The 17,432-nt window shown below is 39.8% G+C and overlaps 1 protein-coding gene across 15 annotated transcripts in view; it reads left to right on the top strand.

Annotated features, from left to right (window-relative positions):
- The window catches only part of LOC114550965 (CLIP-associating protein 1-B), a 44,331-nt gene extending 33,239 nt beyond the window's left edge, over positions 1-11,092 (top strand). For 7 of the 15 annotated variants that reach the window (XM_028572002.1, XM_028571999.1, XM_028572001.1 and 4 more), the window contains 13 exons: positions 29-31; positions 165-328; positions 1,192-1,414; positions 2,926-3,078; positions 3,413-3,519; positions 6,028-6,175; positions 7,029-7,254; positions 7,346-7,399; positions 7,754-7,956; positions 8,036-8,164; positions 8,854-9,060; positions 9,149-9,265; positions 10,102-11,092. In XM_028572002.1, coding sequence (XP_028427803.1) covers positions 29-31; positions 165-328; positions 1,192-1,414; positions 2,926-3,078; positions 3,413-3,519; positions 6,028-6,175; positions 7,029-7,254; positions 7,346-7,399; positions 7,754-7,956; positions 8,036-8,164; positions 8,854-9,060; positions 9,149-9,265; positions 10,102-10,185 — 1,818 coding nt within the window. In that variant the 3' untranslated portion in view covers positions 10,186-11,092. Of the gene's footprint in view, positions 1-28; positions 32-164; positions 329-1,191; positions 1,415-1,582; positions 1,679-2,925; positions 3,079-3,412; positions 3,520-6,027; positions 6,176-7,028; positions 7,255-7,345; positions 7,400-7,753; positions 7,957-8,035; positions 8,165-8,853; positions 9,061-9,148; positions 9,266-10,101 lie in introns of all 15 variants that reach the window. The other 8 variants (XM_028571991.1, XM_028571994.1, XM_028571990.1 and 5 more) reach the window with 3 other exon arrangements.
- The last annotated feature ends 6,340 nt before the right edge of the window (positions 11,093-17,432 follow it).

Here is a 17,432-nt window from a genome sequence, read left to right as displayed (position 1 = left end):
CGCTGCTGTGGACTCTAACAAACACCAGAGAGTAAGTGTTACTCACCTTACTCACCACAGCCAACTGTCCTGTCAGATTTCAGCAGCACAGTGTGTTTACTAACCTGACACAAACAATCACTGCGAAGAATCTGACTTCCTTCCTCTTCTTCCTCCTCTCTCAGGTATTTAGTATGTTCCTGGAGACTCTGGTGGACTTCATCACGCTGCACAGGGACGACCTGCAGGACTGGCTCTTTGTCCTGCTCACTCAGTTGCTGAAGAAGATGGGGGCCGACCTTCTGGGCTCCGTCCAGGCCAAAGTCCAGAAAGCCCTGGACGTCACCAGGTTGGCAGCTGGGCTTCAATCTTTGCTTCCAAAAATGCATTTTTAGTCACTGGCCATTCAAAAAGTCTTATAAAAAAAAAAAGAAGGAATGTCTTGCTTTTGTTTTTTATGATCCTGTATTTATCATTTCTGTGCTAGCATTTGCACACTTCTAAAGTTATACTGTCCTTTGTGCTTTCTTTCCAAATAAACACGCTTTGAAATATCATAAATATTTCTTATAAAAGTACAGAAAGGTTAGAATACTACAAAGAATAACATCGGGACCATTGTCGAACTTTAAGATTGGGAAACAGTTCTTTAGTTTGAAAGAAGGCGTTTTTAATACCTCCTAAAACACTGACGTGAAACATCTGGTCTACATGATTACTAAAACGTCTGATAACATCCATGGTTTTAATATCGAAAGGCTCAAAGGAATTTTAGGAAGGCAGGCTGTAACGGCTTCGAACAGGTCAAACCCGGTAGTGGGACGGCTTAAATTCCTTTTCAGCTCGCTGTCTTGTTGGCTGACTCCATGTACCGAGTTTATGGGGTTGATTGAAGCACCGTGGCCTGATATCAGAGGCTGCAAGAAAGAAAAAAGACTGAGCACAACTTTAGTGTGTCAAAAATGTTGCATGTTCTAAAACTTGCAAAATACCAATCCAAGGTTGAAAAGTCTTCAGTTAAATTATGCAAAATGAAGCCCAGATAACAAAAACTAGAACTACAATATACATTTTTCCTCTCCATCTCCTCCCAGTAATGTTTAAATTTAGCTCCTGGCAGGGTTGGAGGAGTTGGAGGAGTTATTAAAAAGTAAAGCTGATGCATTGGATGTTTTCAATGCTGCATTTCCTCGTTTCCCTGTTTCCCTGCAGAGATTCCTTCTCATACGAACAGCAGTTCAACATCTTGATGCGTTTCATCGTGGATCAGACGCAGACACCCAACCTGAAGGTGAAGGTGGCCATCCTGCGCTACATTGAGGCGCTCGCCCGTCAGATGGACCCAGGCGACTTCGTCAACTCCAGCGAGACGCGCCTCGCTGTCTCTCGCATTATCACCTGGACGACCGAGCCCAAGAGCTCTGACGTCCGCAAGGTAGGAGGGCGGGGTGGTCTGGAGTCTCATTGCCACCTCTCATCTTCTCTCACAACTTTTCAATTTTTTTTCTTTATTTGTACGTTTATTTGTTTAATTTTTTTTCTTTTCACGTCTTGATTTTATTTGTTTTTTCCAATCGCCATTTCTCGTCCACCGCACCCCCAGACCCTTCATAGCTGGGCAGGGGAGGATTTCTCAGGCCGACCCAGCACCGTGGCCTCTCTGCCTGGAGAGGGCAACATGGAGGAGAGGTGCAAGCAGGTAGACTCTCCATCAAACAGCATGAGCAGAGGGAATAACCTCCTCTAACTCTCAGAAACACAGAGGGAGCAGCTGGGTGTCTGCTCAATCATGTTCTCACTGAGTGGTGTGAGGCTTTTCAACACTAACTGCTCTTAAATCAAGTTTCAGAATCATGTGAGGGTTCTGTTTCATGGCTGGTAAAATCGGGAAAATGGGTCGTAGATGTTTCAGCGGACTTCAAAATGTATCTTCAGTATGTGCATGAGCTGCTGGTGGGCTTTGGTCTGTGCAGTTTTAACTCCAACTGTGACCAACTGAACTAAACATAACACACATGATGTTTCCAGCAAGTTGTGCATGAATTTGTGCAGTTTGAGTGATCTTGAAGAAGACTTGAAGGGGAAACCATTCGTTTCGGGCTTTTGCTTAACTTTCTTGATTTGAACCGACATGCTGCACGCTCACTGCAACAAATGTGCTTCTTAACATTTAACTTAACATGTGATTTACTCTAATGTTTACTTTCAAGTTAAGGAGCTTTCTCTTGTTCCCTTTGTCTTGTTTCATAAATTTTATAAAAATGTCTCAATATTTTAAAACCGTTAGAATTTGCTGAGGATTTCTTTTCTCTTGGGAAGGTTTTACTGTCCTTGGACACACTCGCTGGCACTTTTATCTAATCTAAGATAAGAAATCTAACATAAGTAATCTTAAATTAAAATGTATAGATAAAATGGAGTAATTGAATGCAAAAGATTAATAAATATATATTTTAAAAATCTATATCAATACATTATATATACAGAAATAAATGAACGAATAAATAATGCTATTTTTCTTTATATTTCCACATTTATTTATTCTTTTGTTTATTTCTCTTTATATTTCAAAATTTTCTTATTCTTTTACAGATGTATTCTTTTGTTATGGCACACCTATGACTCCATAGTGTGTAGTTGTCATGCTTCAGTGGCAAAACCTCTGCAATAAACTTTTTACTAACACCTCAAACAGCTCATGGCAACAGCGGTGAGACAAAGTTATTTAAAGTGGTGTGTGTGTGTGTGTGTGTGTGTGTGTGTGTGTGTGTGTGTGTGTGTGTGTGTGTGTGTGTGTGTGTGTGTGTGTGTGTGTGTGTGTGTGTGTGTGTGTGTGTGTGTGTGTGTGTGTGTGTGTGTGTGTGTGTGTGTGTGTGTGTGTGTGTGTGTGTGTGTGTGTGTGTGTGTGTGTGTGTGTGTGTGTGTGTGTGTGTGTGTGTGTCGTAGGCGGCCCAGGTGGTGCTAATTGCCCTGTTTGAGCTGAACACGCCAGAGTTTACCATGCTGCTCGGCGCTTTGCCCAAAACCTTCCAGGATGGGACCACCAAACTGCTGCACAACCACCTGAGGAATGCCAGCGCCAACAGTGGCATCAGCATGGTAACACACACACAAAATTTATTGAAATATAAAGATTTGAATCTGAAAATCTAAACCGAACATCGACCTGAGTAATTTTAGTTCAGTCACCAACCAAACTCTATTTAAGATAATCTCTAAATTTCACATTTTATTTATCATTTTAACTGATCAAATATATTTTCTGTACTTTTTACCTTCTACTCTGACAAAATAATCTTAACTCAGGCTCGCTTACTGACAATTTCCACTCACACATTTAATCTACAAACATCAGTAAATCGATAAACACATTCTACTCACATTTCCAGATGTTTTTTGGCAGTGTTTCTAAAGCCAGTTGTGTGATTTGCAGGCGTCTCCCAGTAACTCGGCAGGCCGGACGCCTCCGAGGCCGCCCAGCAGCCGCAGCAGCCCTCTGACCTCGCCCACCAACTGCTCCCATGGGGGTCTTTCTCCCAGGTACGTCACAGAAACACTCCCACTGCACAACTGCACCTCGAACCCACAGTCACACTCCTCACCTTTGGTGAGTTAAAGATATTCAAATACATTTAATTCTCCATATCAGAACCTAGCCTCATTACAGTAATTTCTTCTGCATCAGAAATATAGTTTGCACCTGTTTTATATTGATATCAGATGATTAGAAGTTCATTCATTTACAAAATATCAGATTTATTAGACTCAGCTGGAGTGGTGCTAAACCACATCAAATTTAACTTAATACTTACTTAAATTGAGTCAAATTATTTTAATGAGATAGTTAGAATTATTTTGCTCCAAATGTTTTACAGCTTTCTCATCACTGTTCCTGACTCAGCACTGATTAGATTACATGTCAGATTTGTTGTATTTTTGTTCTCGCAGATACATATCAATATCTGAGATCAGTCAGCACTTCATGCTTTTATTTCAAATTATATCCGGCGTGAAAAATCAGTGGATCATCTTTAGTCAGGATCCAAACCATTTTGATAGGACATTTTTAAGTGTTAGTTTTTAGTGTGACACCACGGTGGGAGAAACAAAAGCACATTTCTCTATCTTTAGAAACTCCTAACCCATGTAGACTTGCTCTAGACTCAAGCATGTGATGCTTCACCCTTAAATGATTTCCTGCTAATAACATTTTTGTAGCTACAATACATCAAAGGTTGAGCAGCATGATACTGGTGCCAGTTCTCAACACGGACTGAGAACAGAGCTTCTCCTTATTTTCTCACATCTCTATCTTTTCTCTGGGCTGCTCTCATCCTCCTCCTCCTCCCTTTCCCTCTTCTGCTCTTCCTCCCCGGCTGGTTGCAGTCGGCTGTGGGGCTGGAGCGCAGATGGGCTCTCAAAGCTCCCTCCTCCACCCTTCCCCTCCCCTCTTCCTCCACCCACTGCCCACTCCTCCGTCAAGGCAGTGCGGCGAGCTTACTCACCCAGGTAACCCCCACCCCCTCTTTTTCTCCTCCCTTTTATGGGGTTTCACAGTAGAGCTGCATAATGATGGATACAAAAAAAATATCTTTTTAAATATACTTTCACAAAGTGCACAATGTTCTCTTTCCCCTATTGACTTTTTTCAAATAACTTCAAAAGGGGCTCTACAATTAGGAAAGAAACCAATCCATATCAGTTCTTTGTCCTATTGATGCTTTTTTGCACTGTGAAACCTCTAAAAACTCAGATCGTCTCATCTGTCGTAACCTCTGCAGCAATTTGTGCCTCCATCTGCTCAAATTGTCCTTCGCTGTCCATTCGTTTGTTTCTCGTTTCTAACTAAAAGTTCCCAGGTGAGAAAATGTGCAATCAGTGTCTCTGTGCACGACTCACACAGTTTGTCTCTACCTGCGTCAGTTTGTCAACATGCACGGCTATGCACGTGCACTGCACTGAGCTACATCATGGTTCACAGAAAAAGTGGACTGCAGGCTCCAACTATGACTCTGTGGTGCTGCTTGTTTCCTAGTCATGGACACAATGTGTTGTGGTGCATGAAAATACATTTTGAAGCACTTCTGCTTTGTTGTTGCACTCACCTTTGGAACGTTGGGATCGAGAAGTTAAAGCTGAGACAAGAAATAAAAAATAATGAAATGTACACACGAATATCCATTACCCCTTTTCAAACCAAGGCATTTCGAGGGCCGGTTCGGAGCTGGTGCCTAATCTCGAAGCAGTTCTTTGGCTGTCAAAACACAAAGGTTCTTGGCCAGGGAAACTGGTTCCAGAGTTGTACCAACCCTTAGCTGATCTTGAACCAAATACTGCTGACATCTCGGGCTGGGGGCGGGATTATCATAACCAACAAGACCAACAAAAACATTGTGACCGCCATTTTTAAAAACGCAGAGCTTCATTATGGACGCAAAATCAAAGCCATGGTCTGTGGAGGGGAAAAACTAGTCTCCTAGCAGTATGTTCCTCGACAGAAGTTCAAAACAAACTTAAGGGAGCTTCGAGAAAAAGCCGGTGTTTGTGCCGATACAGCGGGAGATGGCTGCCGCAGGGTACAACAGAACCGTTGTGCAGAAAGTGAAAAAGGAATACAGGGACCAAAAAAAGGATTAAAACCAGCTGCGAACCAGCAACAGCCCAGCACTAGAAGTAAGGGGTAGGGATTCAGTTTTGTCCATGTCTAGGTAAGCGTCCTTGTTCATTATTCACAAGCTTTAAACAAAAGCAGTGCTTTTCCACGACCATCAACCATTAGCTCAGGTAGTCTTAGATCACTACATTAAAGCATCTATGGTTCTTCATGTCAGGCTTGTTAGGTTAAGTCCTTTGGAGAACTCCAACTTTCTCAAATCTCCTAGATAGGTTTTCTTCGAAAATAATCGTTTCAAGCATCAAAGTCACACATAATTACATTCTGTTTCCCTCAGAGCGCAAACAATCCCCTGATGATGAAACCTTTTGTAGCAGAACCAGCTCTCATGTGATAGTTTTCTTTCTAACAAGCCCGTCTCTCCCATGCTGCAGCATGCTGGAGTACGACAGTGAAAACCTGAACTCGGAGGAGATCTACAGCTCTCTCCGCGGCGTCACCGAGGCCATCCAGAACTTCAGCTTCCGCAGCCAAGAGGACCTGATGGAGCCACTGAGGCGAGATGGCAAGAGGGACGGCATGGTGAGGAGAAAGATGTCACTTAGTTTATGAACACAAACAACTGTAAGATACTTCTATAATTAGCGGAGGGCTCCAACCAATGTTTATAAGACAATTTATTTCCTTGACTTATTAATTACTTGTTTAGTCTACAAAATGTCAGAAAATGGTTTAATCTGTAAAGTTTCCCACCATTCAGTGTCTCTTCTGTGCAACCAAACACATAAAGAACTGAGGCAATAAGTAGAGTTATATGTCACGTTTATATATTTTATGATTTGCCTGTCCTGCTCATTCATACTGTCAGACTTTCTGAGGTAAAACAGCCACATAAGTTGTTTGTTCATGCAGCATTTGTAGTGACGTCGCCCTCTAATGGCCGTAGGCAGTAGTTATGATGGGAGCAAAGCAGGAAGTAAGGTGCCGAAGTATAAGAGCGCAAAATTTCCGCGTCGGACATTGGGATGGTGGATGGGTCAAACAAACACAGCACTTTCACCCAGGAGACCGAGGTTTGAGTCCCGTTTGAAAATAAAAGTAAACAGCGAGTTTATCTTCATGCGTCATTTAGGAGGTGAAGTAAATTCAGATTTTAACCCAAACCACCATCTTTTTCTAAACTCAACTAAGTAGTTTTGGTGTCTAAACCTAACCAAACTGTGACAGTTTCACAAGTTTAACCGCATATATAAAACCGCAACCGTTACGTTCTCTGGTTTAGATATAAGATTGTATTTCCTGCCACCATTAGCGGCTCTAATTTATGAAACCCTTACATGGGTCGGTCAGAGTGTAGGAATACATTTCCTATATTGTCGTATGTTTTTGGAGGACTTTGAAGTGAACTTTGTGTTGTGATGTTGTCGTTATTCAGTCCAGAGTCGGGGCGTCCTCAGAGCTCGGCGGTGAGGTGGTGGGGGGAGGACGTACAGCCCTGGACAACAAGACGTCTCTGCTGAATACGCCTTCGCCGCGCTCCTTTGCCGGCCCGCGCTTCAGAGACTATAACCCGTACAACTACACGGACAGCATCAGCACACTGGACAAAGCTTCCCTGAAGGAGGCGCTGTTTGAGGACGCTGTGGAGCAGCTGCGAGACGGTGAGACCACAATCACATCTGGTCAGAAAGTAGCTGAAAAGTTTATGATTTTGTTGGTGTTTAGTTTGTCACGGAATTTTTTTCTTTGCAGGCAGCAGACAAGAATGTGTGGAAAACAAGATCGTGAATCCCAAAAGCTTCCCTGGTAAAGACATGTTGCATTACTGAGTCCTTTTCCACAACATGCTCAGAAGAAAACTAACTTTTAGCTGAGGATCACCAACATATTAGAGTCAGAGAAAGTCTCCTCTTGTCCCATAGACTGACCAAAAGATAAACAGGTACAGATTTATAAAGTTTCTCTTGAGGAGCTTTGAAATACCAAAAAGTCCACACAGCAAATTAACGACTTCATTTCTACGTCTGTTTATCTTTTGGATGTTTTAAATCTGAGCTTCAGACGTTTACCAGCATCACACACACTCACTGAAGCACTTGATAAATGTTTTTGTTAAATTATGACCAAAGTAACACAATATATTTAATTCTCCTCCTGGAGCCGTCCCCGCTGAGCAGCTGCAGCTGGTCGGGGAGCTGCTGAAGGAGCTCTCCCAGGGCCAGGCAGGGGAGCGGGGCCCCGAGGACCGACGGGGGACTCTGCTGGAGCTGTTGAAAGTGGCCCGAGAGGACAGCCTGGTGGTGTGGGAGGAACACTTTAAGACGATGCTGCTGCTACTGCTCGAGACGCTGGGGGACAAAGATGTAAGGACTATCCTCTGTAAAATACGTTGTGACCTTCACACTTTCTGTAAGTCACTTTGAACTGACTCGTCTCTCTCAGCACACGATCCGGGCACTGGCCCTGCGGGTCCTGAAGGAGATCCTGAGGAATCAGCCGGCCCGCTTTAAGAACTACGCTGAGCTTACCATCATGAAGACGCTAGAGGCTCATAAAGACTCCCACAAGGAGGTGAGGAGCCTTTTTTAGGTCTGGTTAAGCTAGTCACAGTTTTAAAAGGATGCTGTGATTTAGGGTTCACTTAGCATCGCATAGCCAGACCTTACTCCACAGCGCTGTGGAGTAAGGTCTGGCTACACCACAAATACATTCTGGGATAGGAGAAAAAAACGCTCTGGTTAGTTTGCATTTCTTTAAACCAATCACAATCGTCTTGGGCAGCGCTAGGCTCTGGACACAGCGACGGTGGCTCTACAGAATAGTCTTGGGAAGGAACTTGTTTAGGTGGAACATTTGCACCCCACAAACCCCACATACAATATTAAATTAAGTTAACTGTTGACATAATACAGTAACATGATAAATGGTTAAACCTCATTGGCTCTTACCAGTGTATCTCCGTGTGTACTTCGTCCACAGCAATCCCACCAGTCGGCCCCAAAACGTCCCAGTTAGAGAGGAAATGTCGTAAACATATTCTTTAAAAATCTTATAATCATTCCCCGAAAGAACCAAAAATCAAAACTTTCTTCAAAACTTGAAATTTTCAGCATGTAGCTTATTAGCTCTAAGTTTTCGAAGGGATTTTGGGAACGGCAAAACACAGAGAGCGGAAGGTGAGAGCCGGATGTCAGGCTTTATCATGGAAATGTACTTCCGTTGCTCCAGACTAGGGTTCACTTATGCCCTACATTATGCAGGTGGTGCGTGCGGCAGAGGAGGCGGCCTCCACGCTGGCGGCCTCCATCCACCCTGAGCAGTGCATCAAGGTCCTCTGTCCCATCGTGCAGACTGCAGACTACCCCATTAACCTGGCTGCCATCAAGATGCAAACGAGGGCCATTGAACGCATCGCCAAGGAGCCGCTGCATCAGCTGCTGTCTGACATCATACCTGGACTCCTTCAGGTGAGATGCACAACATGAGACTTTTTACTTTGAAGTCCATTTAGGAGTGTCCTACAGGTGTTTTAGTCACCGTCCTCCGCTGTTACAGGGCTACGACAACACAGAGAGCAGTGTGAGGAAGGCCAGCGTCTTCTGCCTGGTGGCCATCTACTCCGTGATCGGAGAGGAGCTGAAGCCTTACCTCGCTCAGCTGACCGGCAGCAAGGTACACTCATGTCCTGTCTTTCAAGCTGTCAGTCTGACACGCATTCAGGGAGCGTTAACATTTTCTTCACAGTCCTGAACCGGTGTCGCTGAGTTTCTATCAGCATAGTTTCAACATCCAGCTGAAGACAGAAAAAGGTGTTGCAGCTCGAGTCAGTGTCAGTGAGAGTTTATTTTTGGCAAAATTTACATTTCTGGTGACCTCGTTGTGACACGAGAATCCAATTTAACGTTATTTATTTAGAGGTATCATTGACGAATCACCCCCAATACTAGTTTTAGCCCCATATGGATGAAAGCTTAGGTAAGAAATAAAAAAATACAGTTTGAAAACACTTCAGATAAAGCATAAATCTCAACTATTCTTCAAGATTAGTTTTTTGTATGAGGCATTGTTGCTCCATGTGGCTGTAAAAGAACCCTGTTTTCATTTGAAGCATTTACAAGCAATATTTTTAAAAGAGAAAAGGACTTATTGTTTGATTTGGCAAATGCACGTCTAGTGAATCGCGTCCATTAAAGTCTCCCATGCAGAGACGGCGACTGCCCCAAACAAGCCAGATATTAACTAGGAGTTCTTGAAGTTTGGGCATATACAAGTATAAATACAGATCATGACTGGACAATAATACAGTGATAAGCATCTACAGTAAAAAAAGAAAAACATTAGGATGACAGTGTTAAATGTTACACCAATTCCAGCACCTTAATCTCTGGATGGAGCAGGGAGTTTGAGATGGACTTGAATAAAAAAAAAACAGTTGAGTGTTTCAGAGGTGGAGAGAGAGAGTCTCGGAGGTGGAGTCCTCTAACCCTCCTGCTGTTTCCCTCCTACAGATGAAACTGCTCAACCTATACATCAAGAGGGCCCAGACCTCCACCAGCAACAGCAGCAGTTCCTCCGACATCTCGTCCTACTAACACTAACATCACCTTTGTTTCAGTTTTCATTCCAACAGCCAATACAAACAGGATCATGATTATCTAGATTTTCATCATCTTCCCATCCAACTTTTCCAAATTCTTCCCATTTCATTCCTTCAGCCGTTGATGAAGTTGAAGTTGTCTTCGTGGCTCCAGTTTCTGGACCATCTTCTTGAAAGCGTAGCTAGTTTTTAGGATAAAAGTTGGCAGCTTTGATAAAGAACCAGACCCTCCTTTCTCTTTCACACTAACACTAGAGTCATGAGCCTTAAAACTTTATCTTCCTTCAATGTACGGTGGAACCAAGGTGATCGTAGAAACCATTCTTTCCTCTCCTCATTTCACCATCTTCTTTGTCAATCGGATCTGAAGTGATCCTGAGAAATATTTAATGTTACTTTAGCACCTAGACCACCTCCTCTAACTTATAAGAGGTGAAATCGTGAAAGAGTTTTTGTTTTTCCCTCCTCTCATTGCAGGAGGAAACCTGTGGCTATCAGTATTTTTATTCATTTTTAGTACCTTTAATCCACTTCTTTGAACTATTTGTTTGCTTTGACACATCAAAACTTATTGTATATTGAATGTAAAGAGCTTTGAATGGATCTTACCTGTATATCTCCTTCCTGAACTACTGCCTCATTGTACCCGGTGGATCAATCTTAAAGGTGTTGGGATGATTTCCAATTTGACAAGTGCAAAGAAAGTGTTCAAAAGTGGCACTATAGTCTTTAAAAGGCTAAATTCAAGAAGAAGATTAATATGTCAAAAATAATGAGCTTTGATTTAGAAATTCGACACCTTTTTGATGAGTCAAACAGTAGGAGAATGTAACTTTCCTGCTGTGGCACTTATTAATAGAATAGCAATATGTGTAAGCATTAATAAAAAATGTGAAATCAAAGTTCATGTTAGTTTACATTAAATGATCATTTGGCTGGCCAATGATTTTAAGCACTACAATGATTTTATTATTTTGGGCCCATCTACCAGCAGAAGATAGATAGATAGATCAGTGTTATTTAAAGTAAGACAAATCTTTTTTTCAAGTGTTAAGAAAACAAGGACTTAATTTGTTCTGTGTGACACTTATCGGTTAGGCCACGTCCACACGTACCAAAACTATCTTTTATTTCCCCGTCTTCCCTGGCATCGTTTCAAGAATATTCGCGTCCAAACGGATCCATTTGTTGATGACTCAACACGCTACTTCATATTTCAGGCCTGTAGGTGGCGCTGTGTCTGCTACAGAAATTCACCAAAAAACAGAGAAGAAGAGGCAGACCATGCATAAAGCATAGACAGTATATAAGAAGGCATTTAGCTTGCGCGCTGTGTACAAACAGACAGTAGAAGAAGAAACCAAACACAAGAAGAAGACGATGACGAAAATGGCTAGTGCCATTTAAGGAAACCAGAATCGTTTCTGTGGAGCGATGGTGAATTGTTGCTGTTATGAGACGTCATTGCGGGATAAGAGGTCAAAGGCTATAGGTCGAGGGGTGTGGCGATGACATCATCGATACGCAAGTATGCAGCTTTGGCGTCCAAAGGAAGCCGCGAGGGTGGCGTTTTCGAATTTTTTTCACCCTGGGACCAGGTTTCAAAAAAGTGCGTCTTCAGGCAGCACGTTCACAGGACTCGTTTTGGCCCAAAAAAAAATTTGCAAAACGTGCATTTACACCAAAAAGCGTTTACGTGTGGATTTAATTAAAGTACTAGATGTTGTACACAGGGTTTAACACTACGTGTAACACATCACCGTGAACCTCCCCAGCTGGTTACTGACATTACTGCTTTAAATTAGAAACAAACTTTAGGAGAAATCTACGGACACAAATAGACTAAATGTGGTCAAATAAATGTTTTTCTTTCCACTAGTCTGAAAGAAGACATGATATGGAAGATAAAGAGCACAAAATCCCAAGATTTTTATGTCCAAACTCTCACCCGAAGCGTTTACCATACTGTACACTTTTTGATAATATTTGTGAACAGAAAGCAGAATAAATTATTTGATGAATGTTAATATTTGCAGAAAAGAGTCAGCTTCAATCTTCTAAAGAAGTAAAATTATGTTATGGAAGCAAAATAGTACTTAAAAAACTATAATAGATAAACTTTTATTAATTAGTATTTCATAAATCTACCTGGATTGAAAAATGTACATGATGTTTTTGCACAGACTTTATGTAATATATTTACAAATTATTCCTCCGATCTCATGTATGTTGCTTTTGCCAACAGCTGAAAGATGAGTCATTTTTATGTTAAAGTCGAGTATGATTTGAATCATAACTTGCATAATTTAAATTCCTAACAAGCTGTAGGAGAGGAAAGTTTTAGTTAGAAACTGTCGTTGAACACACACATTGTCCAGAACTATTAGTTTATAATATGAATATTATATAAAGTAATGTTAAGTTTATCACTAATGAAATATCTTAATTATAGTGCGTCTATTTATTTATTTTTTGAACAACAAACATTGATTCTATTCATCTACAAACAAGATAAATGTATGGTTATTCTTCATACAAACTTTTTTTAATTATGTATGTTGGCCACAAATACAACAGTCTTATTTATTATAATTATTACACTTTAAATCGCAAATATTTGTCAAAAAAATGACACTTACATATTGCCCTCAAATGTTTGCCTTTCGGTTTACCCTGAGATTTAAAAAGCTGACGTTTATCCGCGTTGTGACATTTCAACTCATAAAATTGGAAATAGTTAAATAAAACATTCTAGTTGTCATGCAAAGTGTTACTGATAAGATAGTTCTTGTCTTAAAATGGGACCAAACACATTCACACAATCTCCTCATCAACAAACAGGACAACTGTTAGTGTTTTCATATAAAGGAAAGTAGTTTTTAAATTAGTTGAAGTAGCAAAAAGAAATATCCAGTAGTTGGCCGGACAAAATGTTTAATTTACTTTTATTTGATTGATTGAAAAGGATAATTTAACAGATAAGTGTCACATGGAACTACTTTGTCATCTATACTGTATATATTCAAAATCATACGGTGAATTTTTAGTCACTCAGCTGAGAAATAACAATTAAGGATTATTAGAAAAATGAAGTAAAACCACTAAAAGACAGCGGTGATGTTTTTCTCTGCCGTCTGTGACGCTAAAGGCCCAGTTGGGTCTAAACTGGGAGTTTATTGGTTTAGATGTCTGCTGTCTTACAGGCTACTCTACTGTGATTTGTTGAGTTTCATTCCAAAATACTGTAATATATATGCATGTTATATATTACTCTTAAAAAGGTCAAGATCAAAGTTTCAAAAATAGTATAACTGTTTACAATGTATTCTTGTTTTAAAGAGATGGTTTAGCAGTTTGAGGAAGACAATCCTCTGTATCAGTTGTTCCTAAATTGAATGTAAATGGACCTTTTTCAAAATGTGAAATATTTTACCTAAATCTGACCGAGAGACTGACAATCTGAATGATTAGATGCTACTAAAAGCTAATTGATGAATTGTGAAAAGTGCCAGCGTTACGAGAAAAAGAAACAAGGATGAAAGAGATCTTTGGACATTAGCAATAAACTCTGAGATTTTCACGTCGAAGCACTGTAAATTTACATTTATGTGTTCCTCCTTTGAGACGCTCTCGCTGGTCAATGTACAGAAGTGTCTTTTTTTTATTTTAAAGTACACCTATGAAGAAATGTTACCGCTGCTTATTATAACACTAACAAACGCGCCTAATAACTCCAGTGTGTGTACTGTATCTCAGCAGGAAGGTGCAGTTACGATGATGGAGAACGAAACTTACTGACTGAACTCTGAAATCTTTAATATCCTCTGACCGGTTGAACCTTTCCTGGTGCTAAACTTTGCCAGTCTGGCGCACAAGGGAAGTTAAAACAAACGCTACAGAGATAGTTTAAGTCATGTTAAAAGAATACTTTGGGAAAGACGATATAAGATTAGAAGATTGAAACCACTCTTGTCGTGTTTGTACGGTAAATATAAAGCTGCAGCCTGTTAGCTTAGCATAGCATAAAGACTGAACACAGACAGCCTGGTTCCAGATAATTTGATTAATCACTAAATTGTTAGTTATTTGCACCACTTAAGTACATTTGTCTTGTAGAATCTAGTTAACAACCTTAACGTTATGAAACTACTTCAATTCTTTAACTGTGAATGCACAGAAAGCCTACTGTACAGTATATACTCTGTAAGGCTGCAACAATGATTTTCATTATCAACAGGTGTAGTAATTATTTAGTTTTGTTAATCTATTGGTTGTTTATTGTACAAAATGTTAGAAAATAATGAAAAAGGAACTTCACATTCAGATTTGTCTGACCAGCAGTCAAAAAAACCAAATATAGAAAACTCTGTAAACTAGCAAATATTAACATTTGTGAAGGTGGTTCCAACTTAAAAATCATGTTTAGCCAATCAAAACTGGCTAAAAGTGGGTGCCCGTATAGAGCGGTTGGTAGAGCGGGCCCCCATTTTTAGAGGTTTTCTCCTCGACGCAGCGGGCCCAGGTTCGACTCCAACCTGCGGCCCTTTGCTGCATTTCATTTCCCCTCTCTCTCCGGTCAATAAAGGCCTAAAATGCCCAAAAATAATCTTTAAAAAACTATCAACTAATCAGTTAAGTTGTGCCTGGGATTTATTTTCAAATTCAGTATAGAAATATTGAGAACCATTTGTATTCTACGTGTGAATGCTAAATACATTTAAAAGTGTTTCAGATAAAAACAAACCAGGCTAGCGGTTTCCAGTCTTTATGCTAAGCTAAGCTACTCGGCTTGTAGCGTCAGATTTACCGTACAGACACGAGCGATCAGCAAAATAGCAAATAAACATAGATCCCAAAGTGTTGAAACGTGTCTTTAATGAGACATGTAAACCCAGAAAGTGAAGGATGCTGTTACTGAAGATGTCCAGGCCTTATTTTATCTCTTCAAACTCAATACTCGGACTGTTAAATGTACTGTACCAGTGCCCGTTGTCACTTGTTCTCAGCGCGTGAGAATTTGGCAACTTGAAGAGCTTTAAACTCTGCACTGAATGTTGAAGTCCTCCGCAGCATGTCGTCCAGTGATCCAGTGTTAGCCTGCTGCAGATTAGGCCTCTGAAAGTTATTTCCCTTTACTCTTTTGTACAGTGTGATTTAAAACTACCATTTTTAAACTACGGAGCACGGAAGCTGCCAAAAGCCAAAATAATAATAAATAAATAAATAAATGACTTGAAAAATAAATTTAAATTCTGCTAAATATAACAAAAAACAATATTAAAAATAAATCTAGGCATAATTAATTGATTCAAAATAAATAAAAGCAAAAAAAATGCTTTTAAAAATTCATAATCAATTAAAAAAATTTAAGAAATTGGAAACTTAAATATAAAAGTAAATAAATTATTATATATTGTTATAAAGCTTAAATAAATAATATTTCTGGTACATTTAATGACATATTTATTAATTTATCAAGTCGTTTATCTATTTGTTTTATTTTGGCAGCTTCTGTCCTACGTACTTAAATACGTTCGCATGCGTAATTTAAAGTAATCTTTGTCAGATGTAGACAAAAAGCAACCGAGCAAAAACACTAAACTTAAAACCATACGTTTGATTTCCTGGATGTGTGCCTTTGGGTACATATCTCTGGCCTGTTTGACACTAACGTACTAACACACTGCTGGACTTCATACACTAATGTAAGAAGAGATGCAGTGCTGTAAATAAGCTTTGTGGTGAAATGGCAATATTTTCCACAATGCATGGCTCCCGTTTTATTTCATGCTACACAATATATATTTATGTTTTTTTTCCCTGTGTATGACTGTATATATTTACATGTTTGGTTCTCTTTCACCTGTGATAGACTTTACAGAACTTGAAATAAACTAATCAGACTTGTTGTCTCTTGTCTTTGTCATTTCTTTTATACAACTTTATCCACTTCTTTTCCTGTCCTTCTCCACGTGGACAACAGGTTTTTTTAGTGAAGTGAATTCAAGTGCATCTAGACATTAGTCCAATGCAAGTATTTAATAATGAAGCCAACCTTTCAGTCAATGGACATTAGTCAGGGGATTAAAAACATTTATTGGATACACATAAAACATTTTAATATTAATTACATGATTCGTTCCTTATATTTCCTTCCCTTCCGGTGTGTTTATTGCCATTATATTTTTGGTCTGACTTTGTGCCTAAAAAAGATAAAATTATCAAATCTTTCACGCAAAAGAATTTGACAAAATAAATACATATTTGAGTTTCTTCTTCGTCTTCTCTCCCATTATCATCTGACGGTCCTTCAAAATGTATCTGGTGACCCTTTGGATGGGCCCAACCCCTAGGTTTGGAATCACTCAACTAAACTAACTATCTAAAGTAGTTAAAAGTAGTTGTGGTCAGCTGCAACAGTAAAATGCTGCTCTAACATTGATGCATCCTAATAAAATAACCACCACTGTATGTTGTATCTGTGGAGCTTCTTTTGTATTTGGAGTTTACAAGCTAAACATTTTAAACAGCATTTCCCAGGTGTCCATGCGTTAAAAAGCACAGGTGTTCTCAATTTGGTGCAATCCTTAACAAAGGGACAATCTTTTGTTTTTCCGGCTGACTAAATCCTTAAATACAGTCTTCTGTTCTCCAAAGATGCTGGGCTGGAAAGTAAATTTGGGATTTCCTTCAATATTTGAATCTCATATGTAGTTTAAATATAGTTTCAGCAACCGTGTGGGTAAATTTTTTGATTGAAATTAGTGTAGAAAGTAAAATTATTTTCATGTGGGGAATGTAGATGGTGAGATGAAAGGACAGAAACCACCACCAGATGGCATTCTTAACATTGTCTTTCTCTACTGCTCTGAAATCACTGCTTTATTTTGATTTATTGATGAATTATTAAACTGATCAGTTCTGTTTAAATGTGTCACTTAGAGGTATTTATTACAGGTTCACTAGACGATTTTGAATATTAGTTTAATGGTTTAATTTGACATTTGAATCTCTGGTCTTCATGTTTTTTAGCTCAAAGCTCTTAAATTAAATGCTGGTATACGTGCAGTTTAGTGTCCCAAATTCCCCATACAATGTCCTTAATTAATTATTAACCTGCTGAACCACCTGTGCTACCCTAACCCCTAACCCTTACCCTAACCTTAACATGTCTCAAATAAGACCCTCATCATTTGGGACACTCAGTTTTTGGAAAATAATTTGGGACACTAAACTGCACAT

The sequence above is a fragment of the Perca flavescens genome, chromosome 24 (assembly GCF_004354835.1).
Source record: "Perca flavescens isolate YP-PL-M2 chromosome 24, PFLA_1.0, whole genome shotgun sequence".
NCBI classification, from domain to species: Eukaryota; Metazoa; Chordata; class Actinopteri; order Perciformes; family Percidae; genus Perca; species Perca flavescens.
Note: the sequence above shows the minus strand (reverse complement) of the source record. Positions and strands in the feature narration are given on the sequence as shown.